At 42.2% G+C, this 15242-nt stretch overlaps 1 protein-coding gene across 1 annotated transcript in view; it reads right to left on the bottom strand.

Moving 5' to 3' along the window:
- The window catches only part of ANO6 (anoctamin 6), a 60414-nt gene extending 48827 nt beyond the window's left edge, over window positions 1–11587 (bottom strand). Inside the window, exons 1-2 of the mRNA XM_056847137.1 lie at window positions 11556–11587; window positions 6423–6502 (exon numbers count right to left, since the gene is read on the bottom strand). Coding sequence (XP_056703115.1) covers window positions 6423–6502; window positions 11556–11571 — 96 coding nt within the window. The 5' untranslated portion in view covers window positions 11572–11587. The remainder of the gene's footprint in view (window positions 1–6422; window positions 6503–11555) is intronic.
- Window positions 11588–15242: the final 3655 nt, after the last annotated feature.

Here is a 15242-nt window from a genome sequence, read left to right as displayed (position 1 = left end):
CTCCTCCAAACACGGTGAGTTGAGTTGATGCCAAAGAGCTCGATTTTGGTCTCATCTGACCACAACACTTTCATCCAGTTCTCCTCTGGGTCATTCAGATGTGCATTGGCAAACTGCAGACGGGCCTGTACATGTGCTGTCTTGAGCAAGGGGACCTTGCGGGCTCTGCAAGATCTCAGTCCTTCATGGCGTAGTGTGTTACCAACTGTTTTCATGGTGACTATGGTCCCAGCTGCCCTGAGATCATTGACAAGTTCCCCCCGTGTAGTTCTGGGCTGCTTCATCACCGTTCTCATGATCATTGCAACTCCACGAGATGAGATCTTGCATGGAGCCCCAGACCGAGGGAGGTTGACAGTTAGGGTTGTCACCTTCTCACCAAGCTGCTTGGCAATAGTCTTGTAGCCCAGTCCAGCCTTGTGCAGGTCTACAATCTTGTCCCTGACATCCTTGGACAGCTCTTTGGTCTTGGTCATGGTGGCTAGTTTGGAATCTGATGGATTGATTGCTTCTGTCGACAGCAGAACCCTAACCCTAATCTGGCTGGTTGATAGGGGATCAAATACTTATTTCACGCATTATAATGCACATCGATCTCTGACTTTTGTCTTCTGGATTTCTGGGGTTTTTCCTGTTGTTATTCTGTCTCTCACAGCTACAATAAATCTACCATTAAAATTATGGACTGGTCATTTCTTCGTCAGAGGGAAAACAGGCAAATTTAGCAGGGGATCAAATACTTTTCCCCCTCACTGTATTGGTGGAGTGTTTGTTTACATCAAAAAATTGCCTAGCTCAATCATCATCAATATGTGTAGCTTACTTCTCACTGGCATTGTCCTATGGAACTGGGAAAGAGCTAAGTGTGCAAGTAGAAAGTGGCAGGTTCAGTCCCTGGCACCTCTAGTTACAAGGAGCTTAGGTAACAGATCCTGTGAATGACCTCTGCCTTCAGACCTGGAGAGCTGCTGCCTGTTAAGAATAGAAAATGCTGAGCCAGAGGATCCCGTGGTTGGACTCTCAAATTCTACAAGTGGGAGAAATCCCCTTCTCCTTCCCCATTGGCCCCATCACCCCATTCTTGCTCCATTTCCTTTCTACCTATGCTTTTCTACCCTCTAGAGAGCTATCTTGAGCAGGTCTAAACAGAAATGCTCATTTTTAAACAACATGGCTTATTCCCAGAAAATGGTTCTTAGGACTCCAGCGCCAGTCACTCCCTGTGCCAATATTTCTTCCTCTCTGTCTCTCTGCCCAGTCTTTTCTTTTCACAACAGCCCTACTCCCTCTTGCAGTTTCTCTTCTTCTTCATCATCATCTTCTCCCCACACTAGAGTTGCCAACCTCCAGGTGGTGGCTGAAGATCTCTTGCTATTATAACTGATCTCCAGCCAATAGAGATCAGTTCACCTGGAGAAAATGGCCACTTTGGCAATTGGACTCTATGGCATTGAAGTCCCCCCTCCCCAGACCCTATTTTCCTCAGGCTTCGCCCCAAAAACCTCCCGCCAGTGGCAAAGAGGAACCTGGCAACCCTACCCCACACCTGTTCCCCCTCTCCACTGCAAAACTCACTTCCCTTCTTATGGTTCCTTTCATGTGTTCTCCATCTTTGTCAGATCCTAATCTCCTCCCCCCTTGTTGCCCCACAGCCCTGCTGTTCACTCCCATTCAAGTGCATGCCCTGCCCCTGCTTCCACCAATACTTTCTTCTGTCATTTGGCACCATTTTGGGTTGTTAGTGCAAACAAAATTCTGCCCAAAGTTCTTCCTCTCTGCAATGCTTAAAGTTCTTTTGGGGGTGGGTGGGTTAATCCTGCAGTCTAATTATTATTGAAAAAACTGCAAATCTGCAGTCATATCTATCTTAACTCTATGTTTTCCCCTTGCAATTTTTTTATCTACACATACATGGCTGCCAGACACATGACGTTTCAGAGATGGTTTGAGCAATGCTTCTGTCAAACCACCTAACTGTAAAGCATTGTTACTCAGCCTGGGCAAGAGGTTAACAGCAAAGATAGTTTGTGTTGTGTGTGTGTTAAGTGCCGTCAAGTCGCTTCCGATTCATGGCAACCCTATGAATGAAAGTCCTCCAAAATGTCCTATCTTTGACAGCCTTGGTCAGATCTTGCAAATTGAAGGCTGTGGCTTCCTTTATTGAGTCAATCCATCTCTTGCTGGGTCTTCCTCTGTTCCTGCTGACCTCAACTTTTCCTAGCATGACTGTCTTTTCCAGTGACACTTGTCATCTCATGACGTGACCAAAATACAATAGCCTCAGTTTAGTCATTTTAGCTTCTAGAGTCAGTTCAGGCTTGATTTAATCTATAACCCACTGATTTGTTTTTTGGAAGTCCACGGAATCTGTAACACTCTCCTCCAACACCACATTTCAAAGGAATCTATTTTTTTCCTATCAGCTTTCTTCACTGTCCAGCTTTCACACCCATACATAGTAATAGGGAATACGATGTGTTACATATTGCAAAACTCAGTTTTAAAATAAAACTGTTATTTGTCCTCTTGTTCTGATGCCCCAGTCACTCACTCTGCCAATGTTTCTTCCTCTGTCCACTCACCGGAACTCAATATTCAAATTATAGTTGCTTCCAGACATAATTTTGCCCCACCTCTTATATTTATTTCTTAAACTATATTCCATCATTCTTTTTCAAAATAACTATCTGGGGCTAACAAAGAAATCCAAGGGGGCTAACAACTTCACATATACATTGATGGGATTTGAGATGGCAAAGACAAACCAAGAAAGGGATCTTAGGGTGGTAGTGGATGGCTCAATAAAAATGTCAATTCAGTGTGTGGCTGCTGTGAAAAAGGCAAATCCCATGCCGGCCATAATTAGAAAAGGAATCGAGAATAAAACTGCCACCATCATACTTCCTTGATATAAATCCATGGTTAGAGAACACTTGGGATACTGTGTACAATTCTGGTCACCTCTCCTGAAAAAGGATATTGTAGGGCTTGAAAATGTGCAGAAAAGAACAGCCAAAATTATCAGAGGGCTAGAGCAACTGCTCTATGAAGATCAGTTAAAATGGTGAGGACTGTTTAGCTTAGAAAAAAAGTAAGAGCAGGGTCGTAGCTGGTGGCGGGGACAGATGCTGCCCGTGTGACATGCAGAGAGGGTGGCAGAACTGCTTCTCCTACAGGAGGAGTAGGCCAGGTAAGAGGGGGCACTTCTGCCGCCCTCTCTGCATGCCACAGGGCGGCAGCTGCTCTCCTCCCCTCCGCTAATTACGGCCCTGAGTAAGAGGAGTCATAATAGAGGTCTATGAAATTATGCATGGTGCGGACAGAGTGGACAGGGAGAAGTTTTTATCCTTCATCCACTGAAGCTGAAGGGTGGGAGATTCAGGGAAGACAAAAGGAATTACTTCTTCACACAATGCATAGTTAAATTGTGGAAGTCATTGCCATGGGATGTGGTGATGGCCACCAACTTGGAAGGAAGGTTTAAAAGGAGGGAGTGGACAAATTCATGGAGGATGGGGCTTTCTATGGCTATTAGTCACAATTGCTATTAGTTTGATAGTTATCTCCAACCAGTACCAGAGGCAGTTGCTGAGGGGCACAGGGAAGAGGATGCTTTATACCAGTTGATGGGGAGCACGGGCAGTGGAATACTGTTGCAGTTATCCTACTTGTCGGCTCCCTAGGGGCAACTGGCTGGCCACTATGTGAACAGAATGCTGGACTTGATGGGCCTTTCGCCTAATCCAGTATAGCTCTTCCTATGTTCTAACTGTTCTCCCTATGTTCTAATATTTTTAAAGAAATATTGCAAACAAATTGGTGAAAGCATGTTAATGGATGGCAGTCAGCTACTGGAGTAGAGCTGAGGACAACTATGAATAGCACTATTCTGAATGACGCAGCTGGACTAAAGCTTCAGTTGTTGACATCCAAAGGAAAGTCCAAAGCTGTTTGATACATACAATAGGAACACGGAATATGAGAAGTATGAATCAAGATAAACTCAAGATCCTAAAATGAGAAATGGAATGTTTAAACGCTGCAGTCCTGGGAGGGAATGATCTAAAGTGGACTGGATTAGGGCATTTGCAGTCAGAAAATTACGAAGTATTTTTCTCTGGAAATGACAAACACAGAAGAAACGGAGTTGCTCTAATAGTGAGGCAAGATGTATAACAAGCAGTCAGGGGCTGTAATGCATAGTCTGACCAAATAGTATCAATCATCATTCAAGTTTACACCCCAACCACAGATGCCGATGAGGATGAAATTGAAAACTTTTATGCAAATATCCAGGAAGAAATTGATTCACACACCTGAACAAGATGTGCAGTTAATTATAGGTGACTGGAATGCCCATCTGAATACTCATCTTTCAGTTTTGTAAAAAGAAGGGAACAAAGCAGAATAAAATACTGTTGGAAGATTGGGCTGGGAGCACAAAATGAAGACAATGATTTGTTTATTGCGAACACATGTTTCAGGCAACCAAACAGACGATTGTATATGTGGTATCTCTCCCCGCCCTTTCCAAGACTATTTCATTAATATGTTTTCACTTTTAATCTCAATGTTTTAAAATACTCAGTGCTTTAGGCTGAAATTCCAGTCACAGATTCTGGCTGAAGGCATTATTGTCTCTAGCAGTTTTGCCTGCACTGGCTTTATAGTACTAAACCCATTAAATGTAATTGTACTTAATATAAATTATGTGAAACTTCTTTGCCCACAGAGAACTATACCCTTTCTTTCCTAATAAGTAGGTACTAAGAACTGAAATCTTTTTACACTATTAAGAAATCCAATCAGTTGTATGAAAGGAAGGGCTAATTCTATAACATGCATTATGTGAAGGGTGAAATGTAGTGATTTAAGAACCCCTCACCACTCTCTTATATACACTGGAGGAAGCAAATTAGTTTATGTCTGAGCCTAGACAAAACCTTACTCTTTGCTTCCCCTTTCCCCTTCCTTCCTAATTAGGGCTTGCTGACATGTAATGTAATTTACACCAGTTGCTAATTACCCAGGCATTGTATGTTTATATGAATATGCTCTTGTGAGGGATTGGTTAATTAGCATCTGGAGGTATTATAGGAGAACAGGCCATGTAATCTGTGAATATTACATACCACATATTAGCTACTATTACCCTGAATAATTAACTAGCCATTAATCATCTTAAATAATTGAGATTAAAATGACAGCCATGGATGTTCAAATGCCACAAATTTAGCCCAACCCAATACCTGATTGATTTGTGTTGTGTATTCAGTACATTTTTAAAAAGGATAGTTTTATGGGAAGGTCACTACAGAGCAGTCGCAAACAGAGTTACAGAGTTGAAGTCAATGGCCTTAGAAAGGTGCAACTCTGTTTAGGATTTAACTGTTAATTACCATGGCAACCTTTGGCACAATGTCTTTAATTTTTCTTTAAACAACTCTTGCATGCTAATGTGTAATTTATCAGGACATGTGTGTCCTAATTTATATTCTTGTAAATTACGTTGTCGTTCTTTAAATGTATTTCATTTATTAGCTAAAATAATATACTTCTTTTCATTAAAAAGTTCAAAGTAGTATGAAAAACATAAAAGTTATAAAATCATTAAAGTTTTCTGATCATTAAAACATTATACACAATGTCATTAAAAAAACTCAAAAATTGGTAGAAAACAGTCCAGGTTGAAGGTCAATGGAATCAATTATGTGGATCACAGTCTCAATTTCCAAATGCCATCTGAAATATATACATTTTTATCTGTCTGCAATTATCTTTATTTCTGAATGCAATCTGAGACCAAAGTGTGAAGGTGAAAATTTCTATAAGGCAGGGAATGAGAGAAATTAGAAGCACACTGCAGGTGGAAGTGGGTGTTGAACTAATTTGCTTCTTCCCCCAAACTGTTTCTTCCCAGGTAATTTCTCTAGTACGAATTAAATCAAATCTTGGAAGCCCACTGGGAGAAAATATCTGGGGCACAGCAGTTTGGGAAGACAAAATTATGGACTGTTGAAAATATTGGCACTCCTGGCTAATCATGCTGAGTTTAATGCCCCCATCCGCCCTGCTTTACCAGAAATGGGTAGCAATCTGATCCTAAGACACAGGTCTTCTGACCCCACATCTATTTTGTTCCTGAAAAACAGCACAAATTTCATTTACAAAAAGAGAACGACTGCTAATCCATCAGAGACAATGCTTCCACCCCAATATGATGCGCTGCTTGCTGCCTACAAAGACTTACCAGTACATTTCAATGAAAGGTACTGTTTCTATACAGACATGTCCCTTCCATTAAATGTGAAGAAAATCTGTTTCGGAGCTCTGTGAGTTCATTATAGCATGCGGTAGGCTCTGGACCAGCACACCGACTTTTACAGGAAAGCAAAGATACTGTCAGGTGAAATACTACCTACCCATTCTGGTGTATGAAGAGCTTGCTGGTTAGCTGCTGTTCCGTAGCTGGGGAAAATACTTTGCTGCACTTCTTCTAATACTAGAAAAGCACAAAAGAAATGTTCAGGTTAGTGATTATAGCCATCAACCTTTCTTCATCTGAGGAAGAAATCCTCCTCTTTGCACTTATGACCCTGATGCTGAAATAATAACACATTTATCTATGGCTATGACCTATAGCCCTGGGACTGCACATCTGCCAACAATACTAGTGTCGCATTACGTATTTTGGCACTGCACTGGCAAAAGTATCATATTCTTATCCTGCTTTTCTTCCACCATCAAACTGAAGGCAGTGTAGGTTTTCCAGAAGGTCTGTTATCGAGGCATGGATCATAGAATCATAGAATTGGAAGGGACCACCAGGGCCATCTAGTCCAACCCCCTGCACAATGCAGGAAATTCCAAACTACCTCCCCCCTCCACACCCCTAGTGACCAGAAGATGGCCAAGATGCCCTCCCTCTCATCATCTGCCTAAGGTCACAGAATCAGCATTGCTGACAGATGGCCATCTAACCTCTTCTTAAAAACATCCAGGGAAGGAGAGCTTATCACCTCCCGAGGAAGCCTGTTCCACTGAGGAACCGCTCTGTTAGAAAATTCTTCCTAATGTCTAGATGGAAACTCTTTTGATTTAATTTCAACCTGTTGGTTCTGGTCCAACCTTCTTGAGCAACAGAAAACAACTCAGCACCCTCCTCTATATCACAGCCCTTCAAGTTCTTGAACATGGCTATCATATCCCCTCTCAGTCCTCTCCTCTTCAGGCTAAACATACCCAGCTCCTTCAACCTTTCCTCATAGGACTTGGTCTCCAGACCCCTCACCATCTTTGTTGCCCTTCTCTGGACACGTTCCAGCTTGTCTACATCTTTCTTAAATTGTGGTGCCCAAAACTGAACACAGTACTCTAGTTGAGGTCTAACCAGAGCAGAGTAAAGCGATACCATCACTTCACATGATCTGGACACTATACTTCTGTTGATGCAGCCCAAGACTGCATTTGCATCACATCCAGACCAGCTTAGGTTCAGCAAGGCTGCTGTACTATGTCTTTTCCAACTACACGGTACAATTGCTGGCATAGTACATTAGAAAAACTAGTTATTTTATTGTTAAATGAACCATATATCTTACTCATTGTTACTCTTTCAGTGGCTTGCAGAGCCACATTCACAATTTCCAAAACCCAAAAGGGCCACATAACTACTATATGCCCTGTACACCACTTATGACCCTGTTTAAAGCCCTCCTGATTAATCTCTCTAGGTTTCTGCCAAATACGTTCTTCCCCAGCTTTGATAGATGAAATCCATCACATACTAGTAGGTCATATTTCAGAAAACCTCAGCTGTGGTCCCAGAATCCAAATGAGAAGCATGCATATTGAATGGGGGATACTCTTCTGGGTAGCAGTGTGTGTGAACAAGATATTGGGGTACAGGTGGACGGTAGCCTGAATATGAGCAGTCAGTATGATGCAGCAGCAAAAAAGGCTAATGTGGTATTGGGGTGTATCAACAGAGACGTAACGTACAAATTGCAAGATATCATAGTCCCGTTGTAAAATGCATTAGTCAGGCTGCACCTGGAACACTGTGTGCAGTTCAGGAGGTGTCACTTCAAAAAGGATTTGGATAGGATTGAGTGGGAGCAAAAGAGAGTGACAAGGATGATCAGGGGCCTGAAGACCAAGCCCTACAAGGAAAGGCTGAGGGACCTAGGAATGTTCAGTCTGGAAAAGAGGAGGTTGAGGGGGGAAACAATTGCTGTCTTTAAGTATTTAAAAGGCTGTCACTTAGAGGAGGATTTGCAATAACAGGTATAAATTATGGGTGGAAAAGTACCGGCTGAACGTTAGGAAAATTTTTTTTTACAGTAAGAGTAGTTCAGCCATGGAATTGGCTACCTAAGGAGGTGGGGAACTCCCCCTCATTGGCAGTCTTTAAGCAGTGGCTGGACAAACACTTGTCAGGGATGCTTAGGTTGATCCTGCATTGAGCAGGGGGTTGGACTAGATAGCCTGTATGGCCCCTTACAACTCTATGATTCTGGGGTGGAGAGACTTTTTAAGAAGCCCCCAGTGTTTATTCCAAGTGACTGCTTTGTTGTTGAAAGGCCTGAGCTGAAGAAGCAGTAGGTAGGAGCTACAGAGAAAGCAAGTCTCATTGGACTCCCACTCAGAACCTTGCTGCCAAGCTGATTTTTTCTGGTGTGGGTCCTCCTTCCTAGACTCTGCTGGCTGCAGTCACTTCCTGGGGTCCTGCTAGGGCACATTTCTACAACAAAACACTGCTTCCATAACATTGCCTACAGGACCACATAAACTGCCTTCTCCCACACCAGTTTTTGTCAAATGAATACCTTCAAACCCCAGGATATTAGCAGAGTTGCCCTCTTTAAGGCCCTGACTTGATAGGCCTTGATAGTGATAACTCGTCCTAAGACTCTGGACCTTTGGTTTGGGAAGAGAAAGCAGTTTTGGTGGTCGAGAATACCATAACCAACAACGTACGCTATATTTTCCTCAGTTGCAATAAGTACAGTTGTTTTGCTTAAACCAAGATGTGTGAGGGGCACTTTAAGAAAGGAGGCCTAGACCTTACACTCACCCTTGATTCCAACACCCAAGTTGCAAATATGTGAGTCATAACTTAAAATGTTGGCCCAGCGGAGTGATTATAATTGCTTGGTGCTCAGAACAAGAGTGGAGTTTGGATCATAAGGTGAAATTACAGCAAGACTTTAAAAAGCGTAACCTTTTGAAAGCCATATTATTTTTTGAAATATGCAAGAAAAAAACTTTTCACTGTACTATACAGTTGATAGCATACGGGCCGCCTAAACTCCCGGACTGGACTTGGCAGCCCCATATGCAGGCACTCGACTACTGTTCTGGCCGCGCGCCCGCCCCAAACGCTACGGGACGGTCACTGCGCCCTCCGTTGAAACGGACACGGCTGCTCCTGCGAGCACCGTGCAGCCAGCAGCTAGGAAACCAATGCAAGGACAACCTCCAGCGAACCTGAAAGACTCCATGTTCCTGTGCAATCACTGTTCCAGCCGCAGCCATGTCGTGGAAAGCAGACAGTCACGTAGTCAGTGCCAACACCCCCCTTCCCTATTGCAATATCTGCAGCTTAATGGGCAGTCAGCAGCGATCCTGATAAGAGCGATGAGTCATTCCTCCAGCTCTGCAGCAGCGATCCCCGGACGTTTGCAGAGATCGCACCCATTGTTCCAGAATGTTAATCACTTCAGTAGAGATCTCCCGGTTTCTCCCGGGTTGCAAAAGCCATTGGAATTAGAATAGATTTCCAAATACTCACTACCCCACCCCGGTAGCCACAGACTAATTCTTTTGTCACCTTTTGTCACCTGGGAACCTAGGCGGAGTAAACCCCCTCTCCCCGCCCCCAGAAAAACAGTATATCTGGGGTGCCCCCAGCCCATTATATTACCTTAGGTCTTTCCTGGCACCTTTGCCGTTACTCTGTTGGTTTGGGTTTTGCGCAGCCCGACCACGCTCCCTCCCGCCTTGCTGGTCAAGTCCACGGGAACCCCTTGCCCCATCTTGCTCATTTTTCCACTCTGTCTTAGTCTACGTGAACTTGGACAACGCCGCTTCAAGAAGGTAGATGTTACCCCACCAACGATTCCTGCCACATTGACATCTGTGCTTATACTCCTCTCTTTGATTTTCCTAGATTTCTTTTATGTGTGTATGCAACACTGATTTGATTGAAAAACTGCATAAACTCTTTTAATCTGGAATCCATTGCTTCTGTCTTGATTTAAAGGTCACAGTTACCGGCTCTGGTATACAAAGGTTGTGATACCGCTATAAAAATAAATATTGTAATTTGCCATCTTGCTGATAATTCCCCAAGTTAAAGGGGAATTTGGCTAACATGGTCAATGGATCTTAAAATGGATGTTCAAAGCACAGTGACATATCTGCTGTATTTGCCTTTCGTGCTTTCAAACTATTGCTTTGAACTACTAAGAAATTTTATATTGCTAGCACTTTAAAAGGAAGTGCTGAAAAGTTCTGTGAAGCTGATATATACTTAAAGTCTGGGTGGTCTTAATAAAAGGCAGCATTTTACTTCCTTTGGTTACACAAATACATGTTTGGTAACTATAGCAATGGACCTCTTATATCGATGGTAGCAACAGCTCAATATACCTGCAACATGAAACCAGTTAAAGAAATGTAATATATGCATAAACACTGTTCATTATTTCTAGGACTCTTTGTGTCTTTGCAGGTTGGAAGACAACTTATGAGATGGAATGCTAAGCTTGTAACTTTATATTCAATGTATACAGTTGTGTTCTTTCTTTATTCAAGAGTTAGAAGCTTGGTCATTACTGTGAAGGACCTAGGTTAAAAACGTAATGGCGAATCACACAGTACGGAGTTGTGGGTTAAGGGTGGAAGTACACGATATTTGCAATTTGTCCAAAAAAGTTGTGAGAGAACACCACTTCAGAAAGGAAAGATTTAGAGCCGGAAAAAATGGCACAGAGCAGCTGCTTCTCTTTTCTCCCTCACAAATTTTCCTCCAGCCCCAAACCCATTTCCCATCCCTATCATGTTTACCGCTTTGGGAAGGGAATTTAAAGTGGAAAAGCAACAGATGGAAGAAAAGTGGGGGCCCCTTCTCTCTGCCACTTTCCCCACTGAAAAGCACCCAATTTTGTTAGTCTTTAAAATGCCACAGGACTCCTGTTTTATTTCTCTACAGATTAATGACCACCTATCTGGAATTCTCTTCTACATTGCTCTCCTGCCAAAGGCAATCACTTCATAAACACGTGTGCCCATTGGAACAGATGTAAATCAATCTGCCTTCCTGCCTGCCTGCTTTTATCTTGCCCTCCTTTGAAGGAGCTCAGGGCAGTTTTTCCCACATGCATTTTATGCTCACAATAGTGAGCTTCATGGTTGAGTTGCTTTGTTTTCATCTGATGCTACAGTCATGACACCACAGTGGCTAAACAACAGGAAAGGGTCTGTTGTTTCTTAAGACAACATGGGTTGTCTTCTGAGTACTCCTTTATAATTCCTTTACCTGTTGTGCTTACCTGGCAATTGTTCCATGTAGTTTCCAGCTCGTATTGGCTGAATTACAGCCTCAGGTTCTCACACAGAGCTCTGAGAGCTCCCCTCTGCTCTTATGGAAGAACTGAATAGAAAGCAAGATGTCCTAAATGGACATAAGGAGCCAAACCTCAAAATATAAAAAGACCAAAACATGTAGTGCCATGAAGCGACACTTTAAAAGTGTAAGTGTGAAGGATGAGGAGAGAATGAGGCACCCGTTGCCAAATGGAGAGAGCAAGAGATTCCTTTTCAACCAACCAACTTATTGTGTAAATACACATTCCTTTGTGCTGAGCAACTGTAAAAAAATCTTGAAGAACCTGACAGACCACATTAACATGGGCTAAACTGTTCTAAAAGGAACATTAAAAATACACAGAAAAAGAGGAACACATTGCTCAACCAGTAACAGTTACTGCAAGGCTTTCAGAAGAATTCAGTATGATGACAAATAGTATAGCTGGAGAAAATTTAATGATAGATGCTAAATGGAAGTGTTAGTTCCAATGCAACTTCGTTAAAATCATTTGAACCATATGAAATCAATTAACAGTGTAAACAGCATCACCAAAGACTACTTATGCTTATGAATATGTGTAACTGTACCCCAAACCTCTTCTCATTTTATGGTATGAAAGTATTTTTTTACTATGTTTTCAATTTTGGACATCTAGCAATTAACAGACTCTACATGCTGCATCATGAATCTCCCTTGAAGCCACTTAAAATGCTGGCTTTTCCCATAAAATTGCTGACAGAACTCTTCCAAAACCTTGAAGGATGGCGGCCCTTAACAAACTTGCCATGCAAATTTTAGTCAGAGCTGTTCCATACAAAACAAGAGGTTGTTTTCCAAACCTCTTTTAAAAAATTGCATTTGAGCACTTTATTGCTGGATTTTAAATTAATGTATGCCCTGATGTCTTCACAAAGAAAAAACAAGAGGGTTGTGCCTTCCGGACTTTTCCCCTTGGAACAGTGCAAAGAAGCACCACACCCGCTGCTCTGGCTCAAAAGGGAACTGCAGGATGGCTGCAGGTGGAGCTGCCATATGGCTGCTCTCCCTGCAGCTAGTCCAGAAAGCTAATCTCTGCACACGCCCCTAAACAGGCTTTTATTTTTCCCAAAACGAGCTGCAGTGTTTTGAATACCACAGTTGAGCTGTGAAGAGGGAAGAGGGGTTGTCAGTCTGCGTGGGGGGAGGGGGGGAGGAGCGTTAGAATGACCATCATCCACTGGCAATTCTGTGTCAATGCAACAGAGGGGTGGGGGCAGAGACGTCAGTGAGTGACACCATCCCTGCATGCCTCCACCATGCTGGCTGCTGCTTCCACACTGAGGTTGGATTTTTTCACCTCTGTGCGGAAGCAGCCAGCATTACAAATCCAGTCTTTCCTTGGGCCCGCTGTGAGGTTATGCATCCACTGTCTCCCAACCTGTAAAACGGGAACCAAAGCTATATTCCTCACAGTTACGATAAATGAAATAATACAAAGGGAGCAACCACTTAGTTATCTAGTCACCCTTCCATAAAATAGGATATGGATTACAGTTTCCTATACAGAAGACTCCGTGAGCCAGTGTGGTTTAGTGGTTAAGAGTGGTGGACTTTAATCTGGAGAACTGGGTTTGATTCTCCACTCCTACACATGAAGCCAGCTGGGTGACCTTGGACTAGTCACAGTTCTCTCAGAACTCTCTGGGCCCTGCTTACCTCACAAGGTGTCTGTTGTGGGGAGGGGAAGAGAAGGTGATTGTAAGATGCTTTGAGACTCCTTAAAGGTAGAGAAAAATGGGGTATAAAAACCAAGTCTTCTTCTTCTTCTAAATATGTATGATGGGGTTCAACTCCTTCCCTCCCCCTTCTCTTATCTGCTCTGATGCTTCCAGTTTGTATTGGTCCTCAGTTGAGTATAAATCAGACCACATAGGGAAAATCACACAACAATTGCATGGTTAATTTCCTGTCAAAACTGCATTTATAAAGACCCTGAAGTAGTAGAATCATGATAATGCTAAACACTGGCCCCCAGAAAGAAATAAAGATCCTATCTCTGAGGTAAGTTTCAAGAACAATTCAGTCTGGCTTTGGATAGGAACATTTCAGGCTCTTTGCCTATGTGTATGCATGGCTGGTGAAAGGGAAGATTGTCATGGTTTGAGGAGCATACACTGGTGAACAGTATCTCAGAGCCCCGACAAGCTTTAAATATGGAACAATTCATCATATTTCTCATATGCCATATGCAACACTTTTAAAAGATAGTGTTGTATTTAGAAAAGTAAACCTGCCCAAAATAATAATCCCAGTTGCAAGTGGACTCGGGGCATTACCATGGGAACTATCTCACATTTTAGATCTGTTTAAATGGTTATGGGCCAGGAATCCATTGAATAATGTATCTGTAATATAGATCAGCACTTCATAGAAGTTTCCCTGCCAGCGGATATACACAGAGGAAACAGCTGCACTACAAAACAGATGAAACAGCTTTTCTTTGACTGTGCTATAGAGCTTGGAATTAGCAGTTGGTTTTAAGGAAATTTCCCTCTGCTTGGGTCTTATGTATGCCTGCCACAAAATACAGGAGAATCAATAATCAGAAGCTCCATCACAAACCCCTTACACATCTTGCTTAGATTCACACACTTTTAAATACATGGCTTGTTAAATTATATATATCCACTGCAGCTTCATACTCTGTGGATTTAAAGCAAACCTTTAATCCCACTTTGAAATACACGGTTTACAGTGCCAAGTACATTGTAGCTCTATACATAACTTTCTCACAATAAAAATAGTCCCATTTGTGCTGGCTCGGTCAGCACTGCATGTTTTCCTAATTACAAACAGGCATCTCAACCCCTCAATCAACAAGGAAGCAACAGAAGAAAACAAAGAATATTATGTGTCTTGTGCTGGTAGTAGGAACCTCATCCTTGGCATCTATTTACTTTCTCTGTTTTGGAATATCTCTACAAATCATAGTGGCTGAATCCCAAGACACCACTTTTCATTTACATTACAAATGTTATGAGAAAAAATAATAATGCTAAAAAAGAAAGAAGCATCTCACTGCTAATGTAATGTACAGAAAGGCAATATGTACATGTTTCCTGCTCTTTCTTGGTACACATTAATAATGTGTTGAAAAACTGACCTAGATAATATTTGATGGTGAAGGGTTTTTTTAAAAATTTTTTTGCAGGGTTATTATATTAATGTTTATTATGCTGATGCTTTCTTTGTTTTTAGTTTATATTGTTGCCTTTATGGTGCTGTTTTTAATTGCATTGCTTAATGTTTTATTGTTTTAAACTGTTTGCTTTTAAGCACAGTAAACCACATCGTTCACTGGTATAGAAAGTGGCCTAAAATTTTGATTCATTCATTGTAATTAGTTCATAAATGCAAAATGAAACCTTCATTTTTAGAAGTAGTATACCTATGGGTACCAAACTGCATGGACAAACAATGGAAGATGGCTATCCCTATCAATTCTGGCATTGGGCTGACCACTGCTGGAGACAGAATGCTGGGTTAGATATTCTTAGTACAGGGCAGTATGCAGACAGTGCAATCCTGTGCAGTTGCTCCAGTGTACAACCACTGAAATCAATTGACTTGAAATGGAATACATCTGTGTAGGACTGAGAGAGAGAGGCTA

Source organism: Euleptes europaea, chromosome 3, assembly GCF_029931775.1.
Source record: "Euleptes europaea isolate rEulEur1 chromosome 3, rEulEur1.hap1, whole genome shotgun sequence".
NCBI classification, from domain to species: domain Eukaryota; kingdom Metazoa; phylum Chordata; class Lepidosauria; order Squamata; family Sphaerodactylidae; genus Euleptes; species Euleptes europaea.
Note: the sequence above shows the minus strand (reverse complement) of the source record. Positions and strands in the feature narration are given on the sequence as shown.